The sequence below is a fragment of the Nomia melanderi genome, chromosome 14, assembly GCF_051020985.1.
Source record: "Nomia melanderi isolate GNS246 chromosome 14, iyNomMela1, whole genome shotgun sequence".
NCBI lineage: Eukaryota > Metazoa > Arthropoda > Insecta > Hymenoptera > Halictidae > Nomia > Nomia melanderi.
In genome coordinates, this window is record NC_135012.1 from 5,581,202 (window position 1) to 5,603,619 (window position 22,418).

The window sequence follows — 22,418 nt, forward strand, 5'->3', positions numbered from 1 at the left end:
AAATAGCCACACCACATGGCGGGGGTCTTTAACTGGCTGGCTAAGATTCGTCTGTATGCGTTTTTACGTATCCGAGCGGCAGCCCGAACACTGTGCAGGCTCGGATCGGAGTCAGTCCCTCCGAGGGAACGCGTCAGAATCCGGGAAACGCTTTGTCTCTCGAGGCTGCCGGTCCGTCGCGTTCGGCCGATCCATCCGCCTTCGATTCCTCTTTGACCGCCTGCGATCGAGCGTTCATCGGAAACAATTGGCAAAAGCGTCCGAGCGACAGTCGTCCAGGATTCCAAGGAGGCCGCAGGAAACAGTGGCTAGGGGCCTGGAAGTGGGAAGTGTTAAAACATCGAAGGAAAAGACGCATCGCGGTACGAGAAATACATGATCGCTCGAGCGTACGGCGAGATGAACCCATACCGACTCGAATCCCGACGCGCGTGTGCGTGAGGCCGTGCGAAACCGTTTTGCGTCGTAATTCCATCCCAGCGAAAGCTGCTACGCACGCCAAATCGTCGCCTAAAGGAGTCCGTTGATCTTTCTCGCGGCTCGATCGAGGACAGGCCCATCTAACGAGGAATGGCGTCTCCGCGGCGGCGGCTCCCTCCGCGCTAACGGCCGCTCCGTTGGAACGGACGAGGTGTCCGAGGATGACCCGCTGAAAACGGCTTCACACGGCTTCTATAGCTCGATCCTGAAAAAGACAAGGCGTACAGTGTGTCTCGTGACGGAGGGAGTTCGATGGGAACGCGGAGATAAGTAGCGGCCGCCGCGTCGAAGATGCGTGGCTGTTCAGCGGGAAGAACTTCGGGAAGAATGAGCCGCGATCGGTGAGAGTCGTCGGAAGTCCACGACAGCGAAGCCGAAGGGATGGCCGCCTGTCACCCGCGAGCCGCGGTTCAACATTTGCAGCTGCCGGATCCGGGTCAGATCGGCCTCGGCCCTTCCATCAACAGCATCGGGAGCCAAGGCCCGAAACCTCTGGCGCAGCAGCCGCATTACCCGCCTCACCCGTTGAACTGGGTCTACCTAGCGATCGCCGATCAGAATCGAGCTCAACCGCCGGACCAGGTACACATAAAACCACGGCGGGACAGCTAACAACGATCCCGAAAGGTTTCTTCGTTCGGTACCTCGTGAACCCCATGTCCCGGTTTTCTTCGTGTCCCCAGGGCAAGCTTCTACCGACGATTTGGAGCGGTTTCCCAGCGACCACGCCGGCCACGACGGCATCGCAGCCTTACCTGCACCGCGCCGCTGGATTGACCGCTTCCGGCCCGATAGGAGGCAACCTGGCAGACAGCATCGGCGATCTCGCGGATCATTTCACGGAGCTGGCCCTGCTGGACAGGAGGCCGACCAAAAGACCGCCTCCCAGTTACCTGTGCCACCTGTGCTTCAAGAAGGGCCACTACATCAAGGACTGCCCGCAGGTGGCTATCCTCCTCGGCCGGCCTCGAACGAAACGCGTCGCTAGACGCGGCGACCTAACGCCGCGAGACATACGGTGGCTTAATTGAACGCTAATTGAGACAACAAACAGCATCTCTGGCGAGCATGACGTCACGCAGTAGTCATCGGCCGGCGCGAACGATGAGTTTGGCCCCGTTAACGGGTGCCGCGTGCACGCGCTTCGCTGTTCAGGGAACCGAGACGTTCTTCCGCGGGACAGTTCCGCCGGTCGCTGTACGCGCAGCGAGATAGCGATGCCAGCTACCGAAGCGAACGCGACGATGCTTCTTACGATGAATCTCTGCTGGGTTCGCTATCTCGCTGCACGGTACGAGAAAGAATTTTTGTAATACACGTTCTCCTCGTCGAGCGAACGAACGAAAGAACGAAAGAGCGACCGAGCCAGTCTGGAGCGAGGCGTCTCGAAATACGCGAATGACTAACGGTGTTAATTAGAACGTTCCGGTGAGACGTTGTGTCCCGATTACAGGCGAGGCCGAAGGGCGAGGGTCTGACGCCGTACCAGGGGAACAAACGATGCTTCGGGGAATACAAGTGTCCCAAGTGCAAACGCAAATGGATGTCGGGCAACAGCTGGGCGAATATGGGCCAAGAGTGCAGCAAATGCCACATAAACGTCTATCCGCACAAGCAGGTGACTACGATTCTTCTATGGTCCAGCGGTTACGTAACGCATTCGTTAGCGCGCCTCTCTTGCCGCGACGGGTCGGGACCAGAGGGAACAAAAGTTCGCCGAAGAACCGCCGGTCGAAATATCGCGGGAACCGGCGGTAGCTAATTATAGTCGCGTAATCGCGCTCCCGTTGATCGCCCGGCGCGCAGAAAATACCCGGTCGTTCTATGCCGAACGGGCGGAAAACTTGCGGTCGACTCTTTTCCCCCGGTCGAAAAGTCCCGCGAGCGGATCTTCTCCAACCGTCCAACTGCCGCGGGGTTAGCAGTATTTTTAGGTGGCGCGAGCGAATAAAACTTTGAAAATATAAATATCGTTGGCCGCGGGTCTCGCGCCGCTCCGCTAACGGCTGGCAATTAAGTTTACTCGCGTTTTTCGCGCCCGCGTGCGCGCGCGCGAAAGAGAGAGGGAGAGAGAGAGAGAGAGAGAGAGAGAGTTACGCAACTACTAATAAACTCGTATGATCCGCGTGGTTTCAGAGGCCCGTCGAGAAACCGGACGGACTGGACGTATCCGATCAAAGCAAGGCTCACCCGCAACACCTCTGCGAGAAGTGCAAGAGCCTGGGTTATTATTGCCGAAAGAGGACCAAGGGACTGGTTCAGAATCGCATGCTCTCGTGGGAGTACGGGATGAACGCGCCGCGACCCAACGTTGCTCGCGTTGCTCTTTGATCCTGTGAATCCTCACCGCGAACCGATAGTACGACGATCGTGTATATACGTAGACGCGTATGTACAAAAGTGACACGATGCCACGCGACAACGGAATCGCTCGCGAAGGAAACTCGTGTCGGCGAGTCGTCGTAGAAATAGCTCTGCCAAGAGATGAAAAGGAAGTATCGACTCTCCGCGAACAGTTTGCACTCTAAGCGAGCGGTATCCCTTGAGCGGCACCGCGACGTAACGATTGGCGTCAGCCGTTTGTCTATAAACGAGTTTCCGTAACTTTTCTCGGCGACTTCGTAACGCGCGCTTGTCGCTCGGCTATACAGACTGTTTACAAGTCCGCGCGACGGCGCGACGCGCTCCTACGAATCTCGGGACGGTCGTGCGTCGATATTGTTTAAAAATAACGTGACCGCGAAATTCTGCGAAACGCGATACCCGCTCCGTAAAACGCGCGACTTTCCGTATTGATATATATATATATATATATATATGTATATGTTCTGTATACGCGCGAAAATATACGCAAGCCAAAGGTCTATGCACACGCTTCAGCCGGCTCTTCCTTCCGTTCCGGGACGGCGGTCAGGGATTTCTGATCCGCGGATCAAAGATGTCTCGTGCTTCATAGAAATACTTTATATCATACAATATACATAACGAATGTACAGTGGTCAAGGATTGGTCACGGCGAATAGTCGATCCGCCGCGGGATCCTCGCTAAAATACGCCGCAGAATTAAACATCGTCGCCGCCGTAGAGCTTATAGCTGTCGTCTGGAAAGAAAATATTCCGGTTATTCTTGTTTGCCCGTTAATCCCAATCCAACTACAACACGAATAGGCGGTATAATGAAAGCAACGAAAAGAGAAGAGATCTGTTCTCGGCAGTGGGACGTGCGACAGGGTATGCGCGTTAGTTCGAGCCTCTTCAGCCCTGGCAATCGCGACCGAAGGACGCGTGCGATCGGTGGAAGAGAAGCAACGAACTCGGTTCTCCGTTTAAGGTATAACGTTGATGTTCCAAGTTCTACAAGTTCCATGCGTCTCTCGCGCCGACCGTGCGCGTCTCTTCTTCGCTATTTCTTTGACAGCGGAGTCTGACTGCTCGTAGCGTCGGGCTGAAAGAGGTCGGAACAATTAGAACGAAATAGTAAGCGTACGCGCGCGCGTAGAGATTAAAAGAAATAAAAGAAACGAGGAGAAAACGAGAGAAGCTGGCAGGCTCAGCCGATGATCCGTAGAATCCTGCTAAAATGGAAGACATTGATTCACCTCGGACGAGTTCGCACGGTTCACCGTTCCAACGCGCTGCGGTTCCTGCTTATAGAGGTCATCGAACAACGATGGCGTCAACGGAACTGATATAGAGACGGAGTTGTTCGCTAGACTAGGATTCGTAGCTTCCGTTGCTGCGAGTTGAGCGTCAGCTTCTTGCTCCTCTGGTGGTTGTTCGGTTTCATTCGCCACGGTCTCCGGTTGCGGCGCGATAGATCCCGTGAACGACGGCTGCTGCTGCTCTACCAAACTGATTACTTGTGTCTGTTGTGTCTGCGATGGTACCGGAGGCGGAGGTGGCTCGGGGAACAATTCGTCCTTTAGGTTAGGCAAGAATCCGTCGATAGTCCTCCAGGTAGGTGTCCACAGATTCGAGTCCGGTGCTAAAACGTTGGCAGAGGACATCACGAGCAGCATGTTCTTCAAAGATTCCGGTATGGCTTCGAAGAGTAATTCGCTATTGTCCGCGTGCATATACGCGCGAAGCAAATCTAGGACGGTGAGCCATAAAGGTAGAAATCCGGGAAGGGTCAGCAGAGGGTTCAGATGATGAAGGAAAACCTTGGATAGCAGCATAGCCGCCCTGACCCTCGTTTCTTCGACTCCGATGGGATCGTTCGCCGCTATCGGTCCTAGCAATTGAGCCAGCAAAGGGAAGAGCACTTGCTCCAAACACTGGGACCACTCCACCGCTGATAATTGAGCTAAATCGTGAGCTAGAAGCGTGCTCTGTAGATATGTTATTGCCGCAGTGCGAACCGGTCTGCGCGCGTCGCAACACAATCTCGCGATACCTTGCAACAGTGGCCTCCACGCCTGTGGCCACAGGGAAACTGGCTCCGTAGAGTTGCTCTCTTCTGCCCACCATCGAAACACTTGAGCGGTTCGAGTGTGCAACGTGTGCATCAGATCCAGCAGCTGAATAGGACACTGCTGATACCCGACTGGTTCTTCTACTGAACTGTGCATCCTGCTTCTTTTCCCTGTGCATTGGAGAACCGCCTCAGCGAACGTTCTCACGCAACGAATGCACAGTTCGAAGTTGAACGGGGTCACATGCGCCACATCTCTGACTAGAAACGTTAAGCTTTCGCAGCACTTAATCAGGGCGGCTGGATCGTGCTGTTGCAAATCTCGGTCGAGAATAATTGTGTCGGCGGCCACTGGAAGAGGCGCTTCTGTTCCCGTGGGTGACATTAGCATCCATTCAGGTACAGGACTAATGGGCCTGGGATCTAACACCGACGTCCTGGAATTCGTTACTTCGTCTAGTACCGTATTAGATTGCTTCGGTGACAATGCACCAGCCCCGGCGCATTCTAGCAAACTGAACACCACTTTCCAATCATCTGTGCTGTGAATATTAGCAGCTCCAGTTTTCAGTAACTCGAATAAACCGTATGCGATCTGCCGAGCGAGAGGCGCCGTTGTCGCTGAAGGTAGATGGGTTAGCGGTAACAAAGGAGGTAGTACAGTCCACGCGCATTCTTCTCCTCGCAGCAATCTGATCGCCAGTCTTAACATTCCAACTGCTACTCGTTCCAGAAGATAGGGATGATTTTCTCTTGCAGCTGTCGTCAATAGACCATCCATGTGCGCTTGAACTATTGGCCAAATGCACGTTACCCTGTCGCGATTCTGAATGGTTACTTCCAACAAAAGTTCCAGTAGGAATACGGAGACATCTTCGTCCTGATGATTGCTAAAGAGCAGAGCACCGACGAGAGAGCGAAGGGATTCTTCTTGTAAGAATTTGCTCTCCTCGATGATCTGTTTGAGGTAACAGTTGGCCACGAATTCGCTGGCCCTTTTCCTAGCTGTCGCTTCCGCCGGATGAGAAGTGCGCGAGGTATCCAGTGCTATGTAAGAATACAAGCTGGAGAATATTCCTTGATCGGTGGGCGGTGGTTTTGGCGTAGCCGGTTCTCGCAGCAAAGATATCTTCCCGGACGCATCTATGAAATCTTCTCCCTCGGTGAGGCTCTTTGGTAACAACCTTGCTTTGTACAATGACTGCAAACAGTCGACGATGTTCTTCCACGAGGCTCTTATCGCATCCCCATGCATGTGAGTGATTTTAAAGAGGGTTCTCGCAGCTAACTGATGATACTTGCCGCTCCCTCCAAGCTGCGAGACCACCTGATCAGGATCACCACCGGTGGCAAGACCTGTGAACTTACACAAACTGACCACAAGCGTGTCTAAATCGCTGCTCATGCCGTAATGAGCGCTTATCGAAGCACATCTGTAACGAAAGAGAAAAGATATTGTTGCGATCATCTTTTATTTTCCACGTTCAATTAATTTTCGGTCTATCAAGATACAACTAACCGGAGGAATGTTTCCGCAACTCGGCGTTGCAACGATCTGTCGGGTGCTTTATCGAACGCTCGACAAAGTGCGCTAATGATGGGAGCCCAAGCCTGCTCAGCCAGTTCCTTATCCACGAATTCTCCGGCATTCCCAACTTTCAGGTAGAAGCTTTCAGCTCCAGCGCCTCTGCGCAATAAGACTTTCCACAAGTAATTATCCTTTACCAAGCCAGTCTGTTCGGCTGGCATTACAATTTCCTCGCCCCTAATAACGGTACCAATCAGTTACTCGAGAAGCTCGACTATTAATAAGACAATGTAAAATGATTCTCACTTAATGGAAGTATAAATTTCATCGAGCATATCCTGATCGAAATCGGATCCGCCGTTAACCTTCTTCAAATTTCTTTTAAACTCATCGGCAGTCATTGGATTGTTCTGTCGTTTCACGTTGTAATTATGTTGATCAACGTTTAACATGATCACAGCGTATGCCAAAGTAAATGCGGCGTCTGCTGAAGCAAACGGCTTGCCATTACTATCCTGGGAAAATAGAAGACGGTTCTTGATGTGTATTCTGGTCGCGTCATCGTGCAGTATAAGCGTCTCTAAAACCGAATACCAAACTCACGTGCCAATGTTCCGCGAATTTTTCGAGCAACAAAGAGATGAGTGGCGCTTCGCCAGGGAGTCGAAACGATTCCAAGTACAGGCGTAGGGCTTGATCGACACGCGTATTCCTTAAATCGAAACTATGAACGAAACAGTTTAAAATATTCTTGTTTTCCTTTTTACTGATATATTCCCCGATAGCTTTCTTGTCCAGACTGGGATTCTCTTTCAAAAATTTAGCTACTTTCTCTGGATCGGGATTACCTGGGCTGCCGCCCAATAAACCGTGTTCCGTCAGCTTAGCAATACCTTCCCTTGGACTTTCGTTAAATTTTTCCGTTCCCACCACCAGCCACTGTATTTAAAAGAAGCACAGAATTATTCGGCTCGTTCTATTTATAATAGAGCCACTGAAACGTACCCGCTTATTAGACTTTATAGCGAGCAATTCTTCTCGCGTAGGAAGATTCGCTGAAGCGCTGTGACGCGAAGGTTTACACAACTCTTTGTACCCTTTACATCTGATTTCCATACCAGAAATCAGCATAATTATGGCATCTAATGAGATGAACTGCATACTGTACATACTTCCCATTATCGCAGAGGCGTTCTAAAACGTCAGAAATATATTAAATGCAAATTTTGTCACCGCTTCAGTTATCCACCTTTTCGATAAAAAGTATGTACCTTCGACAGGAGTTTCATTAATTCATCGTACAAATTTGTCGAGTATAAACCGCAGTCATAATTTAGATACAGTTCTGCGGGCAACCCGGGTATTCTCCACAACCTTACAATGGCTTCTATAATCAAAGAAAGTAAAATCCGCATTGAACATTGGAACGCAATACACCTGAAACTGTGAACGGTTCATACCCAGCGCCAATTCCCGTTGATCGTATGATATCCTATTCGAGTCAGAGTACACGATTTCCATTAATTTCGTTATGTAATGTTCCATTTGGAATTTTAAATGTTCTCTCTGTGATTCAAACAGTAGGAACGACACTTGCAAATCAGCTGCAAGGATCGACAGTCGATCCGTGCCAAGAAGCTAACGAATATAGTCAAAGTTACTGTTTGCAGAATAAATTTCGTATAAACGTGTAAATATTTGTTACTTTTCTTACCAAGATAAGATTTCGACAAAGATCATCTTTCACGAGAGCAAGTAACGATGGAAAATTGGAAAGGGCGTCAGCTGCGATTTCTAAAGCTACTTGTAACAAACTAAGACCCAAATGGGTCATTACTTCGTTATTCTGTTTATCAAGAGGGCTGCAGAGGGACACGAGAAAACGAAATAATTCACGAACGCATAGAGCACCATATGGCGCTAATTGTTGAAGTGACATGAATCGAACTCCTTGGGCATTAATATATTCCTCGACGTGTTCGGATTCCTTTATCTTAGGCGTTTTCTGTCCACTATTGCTACTTTCGTCTATCGATAAATCTTCTACACTTCCCGTCGGAGACTGTATCATTTCCGGACTCCTGTCATCGCTAATCGATTGGTTTTCTGCAATATAACGCGTGCGAATAATCGCCACACTAACTTAAAACGTGATAGTTGTAATTACCTTGAATTTCCTGTTGAACCACAGGCGTTTCTTTCGTTTGATTCTGTCCATCCGCGTTTTCATTTTCTGGATTTTTACATTCCTCCTGTGCAGGTTGTTCTTTATCCATTGAAGTATTTGTACTCTGTACGGTTCCCTCATCGTTATCCTTACATTTCGTTCCATCTTCAACATCTTCCTCTTTGGAAGTGTCACTTTTTTCGTTTAAATCTTTTTTACCATTTTCCTTGTTATCGTTCTTCTCATCTTCTGCATTTTCCATAGTTCCTTGTTCCAACGATCCTTGCATATCCACAATATTTCCTGCAGGAGCAACAGGTGTTGTTGCCAAATGACCTGTTTTCACTCTATCAACAGAGTTTACAAGTTGAACTTCACTGTCATCCGTATCTTCTGGATTTGGTTTGACCTTCTGTTTAAAATGACTCTTATTTCTCCTGTTTTTACTACGAGTGCTTTCCATACTGTTGGTTCTCATTTTCCTCATGTTCAATAGAGCTCTTGTGTCATCAGCGAACTGGGGTAAACGAGTAAAGAGATGTTGAACCATATCTCTCAGACAATGCTCAGCTGTTTTTCTTAATAATTCACTTAGATGTGGTCCAAAACATATCCTGAAACAACTGAGCATAATTTCACAAATGCTTTCATTCGACAGAAAATCTCCAGCTGGAGATAATGTTAGAGCTCTTAGAACCTGAAGTATTCTCATTAAAACAACTCCGTCTCCAGATGCATCTGTCCCCACAAATCTTGCATGTGTTACTGCATCTGCAACAGCTTCTACGCATTGTGCTATTGCAGGATGATCTGGATCTGCAATATTAACATTAACATAATATATATATATGTTCTATAGATATTCTTAACTTATATAAGTTTATACATACCAATCAGGCCATAAGATATCATTTTGTTAACAGCAGATAATGCAAGGCTCGTAACAGGTCCTGTTGTTTCTTCCGATCTTATTATTTCTAGGAATGGTGCTAGAAACACTCCTGGTTCCAACTGGGACAGATCTTTTGCTTCATTCAGTGCTTCTTTCAAGGTAGACAAACCCTTCATAAGATTGTCCTGATCATCATCCTTACAAACAATCACAAACAATAATTTACAATTGCCTTCAAACTTCTGGTAAATGTGGCCATAAAATGAAAAATAATCATAGCGCTAATACTGTCGTCACCCTTTTGAAAACGATACCATACTGTTTCCTACTTCTCTGATTTGACAGCAATCAAAATAAATCCACGTGATAACGGTAATTAAACAAACACGCGTATTAACGCGAACGCGACTATTTTTTGTGTCAATAGTAAACAAACGGTGTATTTCATTGTAAAATCAAGCAATTCACAACATGTTCTAACCTGATGAGAATGCGAAGACCATCGAGCACCCCGTCTCATAGCCGTCACGAGGAGACAAACCTCTCCCTCGACGACGTACAGACCACCACCTGGACAGGCCATTTTCGCGATCCTGCTCATCGTCCTCACAGCACTATTTCTTACACCATTTTTACCCCGAAGAAACCTTACAAACAGTTCGATAATCCGTAACGTCAAGTGTCAAAAGAACACTTCCAACACGATAGTCATCGACTAGTCGGGTCATGAAGACGTCCAGCAACAAATGGTACTTTGTCTGCCATTGCTTCGCCATCTATTCAGAAGTCAGTGAACTAAACAATCGTATATTCTACAATGTTGTTAAAAAAGTTACACTGTAAGAAATAAAATGAACAAAATAGAGAATAAATAACAGCTCTTTATAATTTTAATATCGTTTTTATAATATGTGATCATTTTTCTTATTCCTTTGCTGCACGTTAAATATAATATTCCTTACTTATGTTTTTTAGAAACTTCGAATAGAATGTCTCCACGTAATTCATGGTTCAATAAACATTCAATTTTCTACTTGCAAATTAACAATTTTATAAAATTGAAATTGGGAGTATATATTGAAAATTGAATCAGTAATCACAACGAATTAAGATCTTGGAACTTTTATGCTTGTAATTTAAAAAGTAAGTAACACATCTTATCCGTTAAACCGAGATAGTAATATCTCACAGTACGTTAGATAGTGAGTCATTTTCGTGATGCTTAAGAAGTTGTAATATTTATTACGTTATTATAGAAGAATTTCTTTCCCCTTCAGAATCTCTTACTGCGGAGCTTCTGCAACAGATTGTAAGTGTTTTTAATAGCTTCAAGAAATAAGTTTAATTTATTTTATAAACAAAATTTGAGATGTTCAATAGCACGTTATTATAGTTTTAATTAGAATAAGATATTTAAACACCATAGGCGTTAGTATTTTGTTTCTTTCCGTAGTTTGCGAGTCTTTTGTTTGATCATTAACCTAAAACGGATAAATTGATTCACAAAAATTGTCAACCATGTACTCCTTTTTTAAGAGATACTTTCAACTTAAAATGTGCAAAATATCACCGATTTTGTTTAGTGTTATGCCAAATATAATTTTTAAAACCATTTCTGATTATGAAGACTGTGACAGAGATTGCAAGAGAAGTGATACAGTTCTACCCTTAAGTTTCAAATACTTTAATAACTTGTAACTTGTTACACAATAATTACATTATTTTTATATTAACAATCTGTTTAGATAGACACATCGGGTTCAGTTTCCAACAACAAAGAAGCAGACATGACCATGACAAAGGATCAAGTAAACCAACTTATCAAGTCGGACAAGGTGGTAATATTTTCGAAGACAAAATGTCCATATTGCAAAATGGCTAAAACGGTACTACTATTGACTACGTTAAGTATAATTATGTATAGTATTTCTATTTCATTTACTATATATACCTTAATAATATTTACAGGTGTTCGATAATCTGAAGGAAAAATATACTGCTATTGAATTGGATGAGAGGGAGGATGGTGATGAAATCCAAAATATATTGGGTGAAATGACTTCTGCCAGGACCGTTCCTAGGGTATTCGTGAAAGGAGTATGTTTAGGGGGTGGCACAGATGTAAAGAAGTTATTCGATAATGGAGAACTGAAGCAAATGTTGTAATCTGCATTTACTATGTACTTAATCTGTTCTTACACTCACCCTATAAGAATTATTTATATGTTGATATCCCTTATTTCTAGTATAATAAATTCTGTTAATTAGAACACTCAAAAAGGCGTAATTTCTTGAACCATTGAAACCATAATTTGCAATTGATAATTCAAAGAGATTATTTCTTACAAAAATTAAAGTACACAATCTCAACTGTTTTAATTGCTAACAGAATCTGTGATCAATACCTTCCAATATGAAAATATATTTAATCACTTTCTTGAACAGTAATGCAAAAGAATAAATATTGATCAATTCACGAACTGCTCTATGAACGCATCATTTTTTGTTTGTCTTTTTTTTCGGTATTATAAAACGACGTTCTTTACACGACTACGTTACAAACGTAATGATATGTATATGATGCATGACGAAAGTGAATCGCGAAGAAGTATTTCGTCGTTTGCTACCACGTGTCCGGAATTGTGTACACCTATGTAAGTCGAATCACCTAAAAATATCCACGGGCCGGTGGAACAGTGTGTCGGCAGTGTGTAAGGAATCTGTGACAATGGATTTTTTGCAATATCGAAAAGTCCTGGTTTACGTTTTAACTTTCCTAGCATATGCTTGGTCCGGTTATGGTACGGGTTTGCTAGCCAACCTGAGAGATGCCGTTTTGTCCGCGGAATCGATTTTCGGGGACTTATTTCACAATGCGATCACCGTTGCGAAAAAGATTAAGGACATACATGAAGTGTTCGACGCTGCAGTGGAAGAAAATTGCATTTTCCAGTGTCCAGGAGGTACGCAATTAACCTATTGTCATCGTGTCGTGCGTCGTTAACATTTCTGACGATACGTTAAAGCTGCTGCACAATTCACGGTCGGGCTGCCATTGGTCGGACTAGCTGACACACTGACAACACGACCGATCGCTCAGCTTATATAAACGAACTATTTCTAAGTTGTATTAAAACGCGTTATGTAATGTTTAAAAATCCAACAATGTCGAATCTAGCGAGAAAAATGAGTATAATCGAAGGAAAAGAAATGTTTTAAGAAACAAGACGGCATGGGACGCGAGATCGGTGACATGGCCGAACCCGATTGGTCGACATTTTTTTATTCGAACCGCGGGAATATTTTGTAATTTCAGGTATCGCGCCGAAACCAGACTGGAATCACAAACCGCAGAGCAATGGATGCGGTTCTCTGGGCATAGAGGTATGGAAAATTACTCGAATTTCGATTTGACCCTAGATCATTTAACCCTTTGCTCTCGAAAGATTTTCACTATGAATATTCAATATTTTCTAATTAGACGCAGGCGATCCTTTCTTCAAATTACTTTATCGAGCAATCACACGTAAATTATGGGAAAAAGCTATTTTCCTTCAATGTTTCATGTATTGATGCAGTATACAAAGGTTAATGATAGATACCAAAGTTTATAACGTTACTCTACCAAATGATTAAGCGACTGAGAGTCGCCTCTCGAGTGCAAAGTGTGTCAACACTAATTTAAGAATTCAATGTAAAATGTTGAATAAGGTATTAACACATGGAACATAGAAATAAAACAATTCTACCTCATAATTTACGCAAGATGTTTCTTTATGTAAGTTGCAAATAATATTGTTAATATTTCGTCAGAAAATAATGAATGTTTGTAATGAAAAATATTGTCAAATGCAAAGGGTTAAACTGGCTTTTCCAAATTTCCTTATAAAACATAATTCTCTATTCATTGAGATTTGACTTATATTTCAGTGTAGGTGTCAATAAATCAGCTTCTTTAACGATTTTTCAGAGAAGCATTTGTATCTTCCCAGTAATTATAAAAGAAATCAAGAACGGGTCATTCTGACCCATTTGGTAGTTCTAGTGTAAACCCCTTGCCGTACAATGACGAGTGAGACTCGCAATGAAGATTTTTAGACCAATTTAATAACAATCAATATTGTTCATTACCCACGTATCAAAGAAAACCACTATTTTACTAATATCAATTTATTATCTTCAAATGAGATTTCCAGCTGAAGTAAAACGGTCAATTTTGTTGCATTTCCTTCAAAATGTCGACAGTAAAATGTTACACGAGCTTAGTAGCGAAAGTAAATAGTATGTCAAGGAGTCAACTCGATGTAATAATTATTGTAACTTTCAATTATTCTGACAGATAAATCAAGAGTACCTACCGCTCGCGGAAATGACGAAGTGTTGCGATGCGCACGACATTTGCTACGACACCTGCAACATGGACAAGGAGAAGTGTGATCTGGAATTCAAAAGATGCCTGTACAAATACTGCGAAGGGTATCAAACGGCGACAGTGATAAACACGTGCAAGGCGGCTGCAAAAATGCTGTTCACGGGGACGACAACCTTAGGGTGTAAGAGTTACATGGACGCGCAAAAGGAGGCTTGCTATTGCGGCGACAAATGGAGCAAGAACAAGAAACCTAAGAAGGCCGCCCACGCCGGTGGAGAATTATAAAATTATAGAATCTCGACGCGAATCTCATAGGGACGAAACAAACGCGGTGGAATTCTCTATTTCGTTGTTCCTCTGTTAACGCACGTTAACCGCCACGGTGGTCACTGGTGACCGGAACTTTCTAAATGACTCGAAAAGAATTGTAATTCATAAGAAAACTAACGTCAAATAAAAATATTCAATGACGTAAATAACTAGTTAGTATTGTAACGTAAGAATTGTGGTAGTAAATAATTAATAATTATTTCCGTTTATCTTTGTTACGGAGGTGTAAGTGATACGTAGAACGTTGATGTTTTTTTCGTGGCAGTGAACGTGTCAACCAAATGTTAAATCGCGATGTCGATAGCGTGTTAAGTACCTTTTATACAATATGAATAAAGGATGTAATTTCAAGTGCTCTACTCCTGTGTACACCCTTCTAACCAATACGAAATTTTCACTTAACGGTTTTCTATAAATTTTGAAACCTTTCAAGGATCTCGCACGGTTTTTCTCGTGATCGGGCATTTATCTTCCCTCTCTTGTTTCGCTCGGGAAACAAGGGAAGGCAGCCCCCCGTCAATCTCATTTCGGCCACGGTCCTCTTCACGGCTTTCCCATTCCAAACACACAAAAAAAGAGACATAAATTACCAAGTAATGCCGTTCGCACGATAGATACTCGAGAAAATGGGAAACACCGGATCCTCGCAGCCGTCCAGGACACGGAAGGACCGGAGGAAAGAAGCCAACGACGGGTAAGGCAATTTCAAGCTCGTTTCCGGTCGGACCCGGGCTTCTTCCCGGAGCGATTATTTCACTTACAGGTGACATTTCTTCATTCTGGGTAGCGCAGATGACCGACCCGGGAGGAACACGAAGAAGAGGGCTACTAACGGTTGCGTGGCCAGGTCGAGACCGAAGGGGACGGTCAGATGTCGGACGACGAATCCCTTCTTAATTTTCTTCCTTCGGTTACGCAGCAAGAAACCGAAGGAGCATGTGACAGTGATCGCGAGGACTGCTGGAAGATTATGGACGCAAATGACTCCGGAACAAAGGAAGAAGTACATAGATCTGGCGAACGCTGAGAAGAAGAGGCGAGAAGGGAGTAGAAGAAAGACTAGAAAATCGAGGTGATTATCGAGCGTCTCTTCTGACGAGAATCGAGATCTGTATCTATATGTTTCGTTCAGGAGAAGAAGATAGCGGACACGACGAGGAAACGACACGAAAATTCCACAAGTGTTAAGGAAAAAATCGCACGGAAGACCGTTTCTCTCGCGCAACAAGTCTTTAGGAATGATCCCATACGCATATATATATGTATATATATATACACACGCATATACATACATATATATATATTTTTGATTTCTTTTTATTTGTTAGTAGTTTTTTTTTAGATCTATGTACAATAAATATTGATGTATTTTTACACTATTAATGACCTTTCTTATCCGTTTAAAGAGTTATGCTAAAAACCGGGCAGCAGAAGGCCTTCTGCCTCTCTCGCACAATTCTTATCGGGTCACGTACTCCTCTGGAAAAATCGAATTCGTTAACGTACCATAAATATATTATTATTTTGTTCGCGACCGTTCCGCGAAGCGTCGCCGACGCGTGGCAGGGAAATTACAATTCAACGTACACGAACGAGCACCATTTTTATGTATTTCCCTACATACACAGGTCGAAGGGAAACGGTAGTGGAGCCGCGTGTTTCCCCTTTATTTTTCACTCTTTCTTTCTCGTTCTCTCTCGGTCTCGCTCGCTTTCTCTCTCTCCCTCTCGCTCGTTCGCTCGCTCTCTCATTCTCATTTTCACTTTCTCTCTCTCTCTTTCTCTCTCTCGCTCTCGCTCTCTCGCTCGCTCTCTCTCGCGCTCTTCCTCTTTCTCTCTTCACGATTCGATACAAAAAATAATTTCCGCATAAATTTTTTACGACGCTCCGTGGAAGAGTTTGTGTTATATACGCAGTCATAATCCTTCTCGAATCTAAGTATGCGTGTGTGTATGTATGTGTGTGTATGTGTGTCTGTGTATTCGTACGTGGATGTCGCGTGTGTCATGTACGTTTAGAAGTCGCGTTGTATGCCTGTGTGTTTTCGTTTGTATATGTCGCGTGTATACGTGGTGTGTGCCCTTTCACTCCAAATGCTAGCTAGAATAAAAACCATTATTACATACAATAGAGAGTAACGACGAATGTAATTTGTCCTTTGTGTCTCTCGGTTTCCCTAATCTGTCTCGGGGACCGTGTAAAAACGGTCCGCTTGAATCGGGTAAAACTATAACTGTATATTGGATTGGGTATCATGATGATAATAATAGTAATAATATTAATAATCATAGAAATAATAATATTAATAATGATAATAGTAATCGATAGAAATAATAATAATGATGATCACGATTAGGGCGGTATCACGTGAAGGGGTGTGGAAGGAAGGTGGGAATATGGTAATGGTTGCGATGGTGGTGGTGGTGGTGGTGGTGGTAGTGGTGGTGGTGGTGGTGGTGGTGGTGGTGGTGGTGGTGGTGGGTGGTGGTGGTGATGGTGGTGATTGTGGTGGTGATAAGAAGAATAACGCGGTATTCGATGCTGACGACAAACGATGATAACACGGTAAATGGGCAACGAACGCCTTTCACGATGATCCTGACTTTTGACAGCCGTTAATAATTAATTCGCAATAATACAATTCGAATGATCGTAGCAGTAAGTATTTTATGATACAGTAAAGTACAGCGTGCCTCGAAGAAAACGTAAACAACAACGTTCAACAATCGATAATATCAAACAGAATATTCTTTGTAAGTGTTTATATGTATATATTTATATAAAGACATATATACGCTGCGCGTATATATATATTCATATAAATATATAGGTATATATATTATCATTATTATACACAAAACGTAACACTGTTGCGATCTTAAGAGGGAATGCCCTACTAAAAAATAGGTATCCGTTTTGTCGATGGTAGATTCAAAAATGGGCGGGGGTGGGTTTGTGGTAAGAGGAAAATATACATGTACATATATATATTTCCTTTTTCTACCTCGATCGATCGGTGGATCGACCCCCAAGGTACATAATAGTCAACCGTTTTGTAAATGCACAAGTCACGAAGAACCCATGCTCCGCAATTTCCTATCCGACACCGTGATCGTACCGGCGCGGCATAGGTTTAGTACATACGCATCGACAAGTTACGAATTCTTTCCGATACGAAACTCTTCCCGGTTTCGCGAAGAAATGCTTGCCGCCCTTCGTCGCGAGAAGCGCGATCGCGCGTCAGCCCCGAGACTGAACGGACTTTGGAAAGGGGTTCGGGCGTCGACACCGTCTGGTCAGCGGATAAAATCGGAACGGAGAACGCGCGCGTTAGACTCGTGGTCCAGTGGTACAGTGAAACGAAACGCTTGTCTCTCCTTCTCACGGATTAAAATGGGCTACCGCGCGCAGCGCTTCTTCGCCGGGTACAAGTCTGCGTGGAAGCGAACGCAAGGAAGCAACGATCCCGGCACAACTATTCGCTCGGGGGTAAGGTCTGCTGCTGTTGCCGCTAGAGTTCAGATGTGATCTCGCCAGGGCGATGCAACCGAGATCCGTATCGTCGCTTTTCGTATCGCGGAGAACCCGTCAACTTGCTTGAAAAAACGACGATCGCTGTTAAGCGGACGAAGAGCCACGAGTAACGGTCGCCTCTACGTCGAAGCTTCTTTGTTGCGTACGCGGGAGTGTGCGTTCAAGTGAATTCCGGGGCTAGCGTGGCCTCATGGAGCTGTTCAAAGGCTGCATCAGGCCACCGTTGATGTACCCGTGGTACGTGGTGTACACTGCAGTCGGATTCTGCTGATGCGGGTCCTGGGGATACGGCGCGGGTACGTTCACCACGCCAACCGGTAGCTGGCTAGCTTGATTCATGAAGCCGCCGAGTTGAGCCGCTTGGTTCATGTAACCGGTGGCTGGCTGAGCCACCCTATAACCATACTGGGCCATGAGATTCGTGTTGAGCGCTACGTTCGGGCTGACCCGGCTAGCGGCGCTCTGCATTTGAGGACAGGTACTTCCCGGGTCGAGAGTTTGTCTGTACAGGCTCTCGCTGGGATACGGTTGAGTCAAAGACGCCATGTTGGCGGCGTTTGCGGAGGACCTCGAGGTCGATCTGCTCGGGGGGCCGGGCGTGCCGGGTGGTGGCACCGTGTTCACATTATAGTAGTTCTTCGCGTACCCGAGGGGCACCTGAGGAGGGGTTGGGAGTTGCCTCGATGTCTGAGGCGGTGTCATCGTGTGCGGGATCGGGGGCGGTGGCGTCAGGTTCATGGCTGGCGACGGTGTAGGTGGTATCATCTCCAAACCGTTCGTCAGCTGTTGCAACTTCGCTAGGCTACACGAGTTGGTTGTCTGATGGTTCCCAGAGGCCGACAAAGACGGCGCGGGTGTGTGTGAATGCGGGGGCATCGCGCTGGTCTGTATATAGAAGTTCGTTGCCGTGGTGCAAGGCGTCGGCGCGCCGGATCTGCGGCTTCCGTGCTGGATCACGTAAGTGTTCTGCGTGGGGAAGGTCTGCGAGGCGACAGCCATGTAGTTTCCTTGCGAGATCACGGCCATGTTGTGCGAGTGAGCGGCGTGCGTGTGAGAGTGCGGATGGGGTACCGGTGGTACGCTCATCGATGAAGACTGCTGATACTGAGGCGGTACGTGGCTCGTGTGCGCCACTGTCGTATGGCTGGTGTGAGAGCTCGTGTGCGAGCTCGCATGAGACGTCGCGTGTTGAGAAGAGGCTTGAGTGTGTGGCGTCGGAGGTGTGGTTCGATGAGACCTGCTGCTCTGTTGCGCCGACCTCGACCTGTGAGTCGTCTGCGAACCACTGGCCCTCTTATTGCTGTGGGACTGCGTCTGCGACTGTTGTTGTTGCTGCTGCTGTTGCTGCTGTTGTTGCTGTTGTTGCTGCTGTTGCTGTTGATGTGTTGACTGTTGCTGCGGTTGAGACGGCTGAGACTGCTGAGACTGTTGGGTATGCGTCATACTCTGGCTCTGCGTTTGCTGAGCCAATGACAACTGCATCGGTTGGGGCGTGTGAGATTGCGGCAAAGGCTGCGGACTCTGCGTGGGAATGCTTTGAGGCGTGTGAGACTGAGGCAAGGGCTGTGGCGTATGGGACTGCGGTAACGGTTGCGGCGTGTGGCTCTGAGGAAGCGGCTGTGGACTCTGCGTGGGTATACTCTGCGGAGTGTGCGACTGCGGAGTCCTCGGCTGTTGGAGAGGCTGCGGTGTATGAGGCTGATGCATCGGGTGAATGCTGACGTGTGCCGGTGGCGTGTGTTGAGGCATCGAGCAGTCGGCGTATTGGACCTGGGGCGATATATTCACGGCCACGGACGTGGCCGGTGGTGCAATCTGCATGGACACGGAGATGGGAACGGTGACCGAGGCCGGCATCGACGGCAGAGCGCTGGGCGGCCTCTCGACGCTGTTCTGGGACGCCAGATCGCTGGATATCGAGGTTGGAGACTCCAATCCCAGCTGACTGACGTCCAGGTCGCACTGACCATAGTGCAACGAGTGGACCGAATTCGTGGTCGAGTCGGGCGTGTAAACTCCCATCGAAGGTAGGTCCGGCTGCGAAGGTGGCGTCCGCTTCACCGAACCAGGATTCTCCAAGTGCGGCGTTGTCTTCCCGCTCTCAGGAGAGTTCTGCTTCATCTCCTCCGGCTGCGTTTGATGAAGATGCATGGTTTCTTGTTGCTCCATGATCGGCAACGGCTTCTCCTGCGGTGTTAGCGGTTCAGTTTCCGGCGAGGCGATATTCGAAACGACGCTCGACTCCTTCTTATCCGTAGGCGTTGCCGGAGATGTTTCGATCTTTGGCCGTGTCGACTCTTCTTTCGTCTCCTTAAGCATTATCCTCTCGGAAATCGTCTCTTCCTTAGGGCTATCAATATCCTGAGTAATAGCTACGAACTTTTCGGTTTCCTCCCCTTTGGGCGAGGGAACTTCAGGTACCAATTTCGACGTTTCCGGGCTACGAGAAATCGCTTTCTCGGTCTCCGAGTCTTTATCACATTCTTTCGGAGCTTCGCTCTCCTGATCCACGTCCCGTGTTTCCAACTCGACCTTTTGCGGCAAGCACTTCTCCGTCTCCTCCGGCTCCTTCTCCGGAACCGTCGTCGTCGTATCTACCGTTTTCTCTGGTTGCTCGCTCGAATCAGTCTCCGGGTTGCTCGAACACTGTTGCACGGATTTTGGCCGTGGCGCAGGTACTTCTTCCTCCCCTTCGTCTTCGTCGCCTCCTTCGTATTCGCCGGGACTCGCGGACGCCGTCTCCGCTTCCGGTGGCACGATCGTCGCGCTCTCTTCCACGCTTTCATTCTTGCTCGTTTCGGCACTATCCTCCTTGGAGATGGAGACAGACAGCTCCGGAACGGGTGATTCCTTCTGCCGTGGAGAGTCGGGTTTCTCGGAGCCAGCCGACGGGGATAACGCAGGTGGAGGTATCACAGGACTCTCTGGTCTGTCGTCGGCAGGTGTTTCTGGTTTCAACTGAGGCATCTTCAACGCTTCTTTCTCGGCTTTCGCTCGTCCCCGCCTCGACATCGGCGGGGACGTCTTCGTCTCCTTGGTTTCGTCTTTGCCGTTGCACTGTGCCTCCTCGGCGATCTTCTTTTCCTTGGCCTGTTTCGCCTGCAAGTACTTGGTCTGTCTACTCGTCACCTTCAGCAGGATGTCGTCCACCTTGCACTGCTTCTTCGCCGGTTTCTGCACCGCCGAGGACGAAGAAACGGACGTCGCCGTTTTGGGCGACGTCTTCTCCGGCTCCGCGGCGTTGTCCTTGTCCCTCGGTGAATCTTTGTCCTTCGTCTTCTCCTTCTCCTTGGGCTTCTCTTTCTCCCGGTGTTCCTTCTCCTTCTCTTTTTCCTTCTCCTTTTCTTTCTCTTTCTCTTTCTCCTTCTCCCTCAAAGACTCTCGAGTCCTCTTCCTCGAGCTAACCTCCGACTTCTCCTCCTTCTCCTCGGCTTCAGTCTTTTCGGAATGTTTTCGTTTGCGGAGAGGTGTCACTGTCGTCGCGACGGATTCGACCACCATAGGAGTCTTCGGTGTCCTGATCCTTCGCCTCGACATGGTCGACAGCGGCGTCGCTTTCGTTGGGCTTGTCGCGTTGTTCGCGGCGTTTTTTGCGGTCGTCACTGACCTGGAATTCCTTGGCGTCGTCGGGACATTCTTCGTCTCGACTTCCATCGATTCCTTCGTCGACTCAGGCGTCGCGGAAGTGGTACGAGTCTCCCTTTCCTGTTCCTTCGTCCCCTTCGTATCCTTCGACTCCTTCGATTCTTTCAACGATCTCGCTTCCTTCGTCGCTTCTTTCGCATCCCTGGACTCTCTAGAGATCTCCTTGTGCACGGCGGTAGACTTCTGCGGGCTCTTCTGCTTTAACGGTGATGACCTTCTTTGACCTAGTCTTCTGCCCCTAGGCTTCTTCTTGATTTTCACTTTCTGAATCTTCTCGACAATCGCGGGCATCTGTTTAGGCTCCGCCACGGGAGAGGACTCGGAACTGGTGTCACCGCTCTCCTCCGGGCTTTGGTAGGGATTCGGTATCTGCGTGAGCAACGGGATCCATCTGAGACAGTCCGGGTCCAACTTGATGCGGGAACTCTTGCGCACTCTCGCCATGTGAGCGTCCACTTTGCCCCAATCGACTACCACAGCCACCTTCGAGTTCCCTTCGCCGGGCAAATGGACCGTCTTGATGAATCCCAACAACTGCATGGCGGTTGCGATATCGTGAGCCGACACGCCTGTCTCTTTTGTGATGTCGCCCAGCTTGATGTCCGTTGAGTCTCTGTGAGCGTCGAGGTACTCGAGGACGACGCTCTTCCAAAACGAGTGATACGAGACGCGACCAAGATCCGATAGAGGCTTCTCCGGGGTGCCGGGGATGCCCTCGACCTTGGACAACAGGTAACTGAACTCGATGAGAAACCTACCGAAGCCCTGCCTCTGATACTGCGGTAGAGTCATGATGCAGGATACGTTGTATCTCTGAGCGGGGCAATGTTTCTCCTTGCTGAAGTAGCCGACCAGGTGGCAGCCGTACTTGTCGTTTTTCGTCACCGCGTAAAACAGGAACGGCTCCACGTCGTAGTACAGCGTCTTGTGATCCAAGAACAATTTTGCTAATAGACACAGGTTCTGACAGTAAATCTTGTTCACGTTACCGTCAATCTGAAAGGACGAAGAACAGCCGGGGTTAAGGAGATCAAACTTCGGATGGATTTGAATAAG

At 47.1% G+C, this 22,418-nt stretch overlaps 6 protein-coding genes across 17 annotated transcripts in view; 4 read left to right on the forward strand and 2 right to left on the reverse strand.

The window, feature by feature from the left end:
• Positions 1-66: 66 nt before the first annotated feature.
• LOC116427208 (zinc finger CCHC domain-containing protein 24) lies at positions 67-3,593 on the forward strand. The gene is made up of 4 exons (XM_031977281.2): positions 67-1,062; positions 1,164-1,424; positions 1,934-2,098; positions 2,617-3,593. Exons 1-4 carry the CDS (start codon positions 862-864, stop codon positions 2,809-2,811), a joined length of 822 nt encoding a protein of 273 aa, XP_031833141.1. The 5' UTR covers positions 67-861; the 3' UTR covers positions 2,812-3,593.
• garz (Sec7 domain-containing protein garz) lies at positions 3,424-12,583 on the reverse strand. Of its 2 annotated transcripts, none has more exons than XM_031977273.2 (13): positions 12,391-12,583; positions 9,963-10,257; positions 9,480-9,678; positions 8,590-9,405; positions 8,137-8,528; positions 7,883-8,060; positions 7,694-7,809; positions 7,428-7,616; positions 7,026-7,361; positions 6,729-6,937; positions 6,414-6,659; positions 4,080-6,327; positions 3,424-3,581 (listed from the first exon to the last, which is right to left on the reverse strand). In XM_031977273.2, the coding sequence occupies exons 2-13, from the start codon at positions 10,080-10,082 to the stop codon at positions 3,480-3,482; spliced, it is 5,151 nt and encodes a 1,716-aa protein (XP_031833133.2). In that variant the 5' UTR covers positions 10,083-10,257; positions 12,391-12,583; the 3' UTR covers positions 3,424-3,479. The 2 variants fall into 2 exon arrangements, with proteins under 2 accessions (XP_031833133.2, XP_031833134.2); XM_031977274.2 differs by having other exon boundaries at positions 9,963-10,276.
• On the forward strand, positions 10,455-11,761 carry LOC116427210 (uncharacterized). Of its 5 annotated transcripts, none has more exons than XM_031977284.2 (4): positions 10,455-10,624; positions 10,759-10,790; positions 11,227-11,367; positions 11,450-11,761. In XM_031977284.2, the coding sequence occupies exons 3-4, from the start codon at positions 11,269-11,271 to the stop codon at positions 11,645-11,647; spliced, it is 297 nt and encodes a 98-aa protein (XP_031833144.1). In that variant the 5' UTR covers positions 10,455-10,624; positions 10,759-10,790; positions 11,227-11,268; the 3' UTR covers positions 11,648-11,761. The 5 variants fall into 5 exon arrangements, with proteins under 5 accessions (XP_031833144.1, XP_031833147.1, XP_031833145.1 ...); XM_031977287.1 differs by having other exon boundaries at positions 10,457-10,624; positions 11,231-11,367; XM_031977285.1 differs by lacking the exon at positions 10,759-10,790 and having other exon boundaries at positions 10,457-10,624.
• Positions 11,941-14,534, forward strand: GXIVsPLA2 (phospholipase A2 group XII). Of its 2 annotated transcripts, XM_031977283.2 has the most exons (4): positions 11,941-12,135; positions 12,262-12,444; positions 12,798-12,865; positions 13,821-14,534. In XM_031977283.2, exons 1-4 carry the CDS (start codon positions 12,066-12,068, stop codon positions 14,136-14,138), a joined length of 639 nt encoding a protein of 212 aa, XP_031833143.1. In that variant the 5' UTR covers positions 11,941-12,065; the 3' UTR covers positions 14,139-14,534. The 2 variants fall into 2 exon arrangements, with proteins under 2 accessions (XP_031833143.1, XP_031833142.1); XM_031977282.2 differs by having other exon boundaries at positions 11,968-12,444.
• A 133-nt stretch (positions 14,535-14,667) lies between these two features.
• On the forward strand, positions 14,668-15,461 carry LOC116427211 (uncharacterized). Its single transcript, XM_031977289.2, has 2 exons — positions 14,668-14,877; positions 14,971-15,461. The coding sequence occupies exons 1-2, from the start codon at positions 14,810-14,812 to the stop codon at positions 15,257-15,259; spliced, it is 357 nt and encodes a 118-aa protein (XP_031833149.2). The 5' UTR covers positions 14,668-14,809; the 3' UTR covers positions 15,260-15,461.
• Positions 15,462-15,650: 189 nt separating this feature from the next.
• The window catches only part of enok (histone acetyltransferase enoki mushroom), a 31,023-nt gene continuing 24,255 nt past the window's right edge, over positions 15,651-22,418 (reverse strand). For all 6 annotated transcript variants that reach the window (XM_031977078.2, XM_076373536.1, XM_031977081.2 and 3 more), the window contains one exon: positions 15,651-22,358. In XM_031977078.2, the coding sequence (XP_031832938.2) occupies positions 17,895-22,358 (4,464 nt within the window). In that variant the 3' untranslated portion in view covers positions 15,651-17,894. The remainder of the gene's footprint in view (positions 22,359-22,418) is intronic.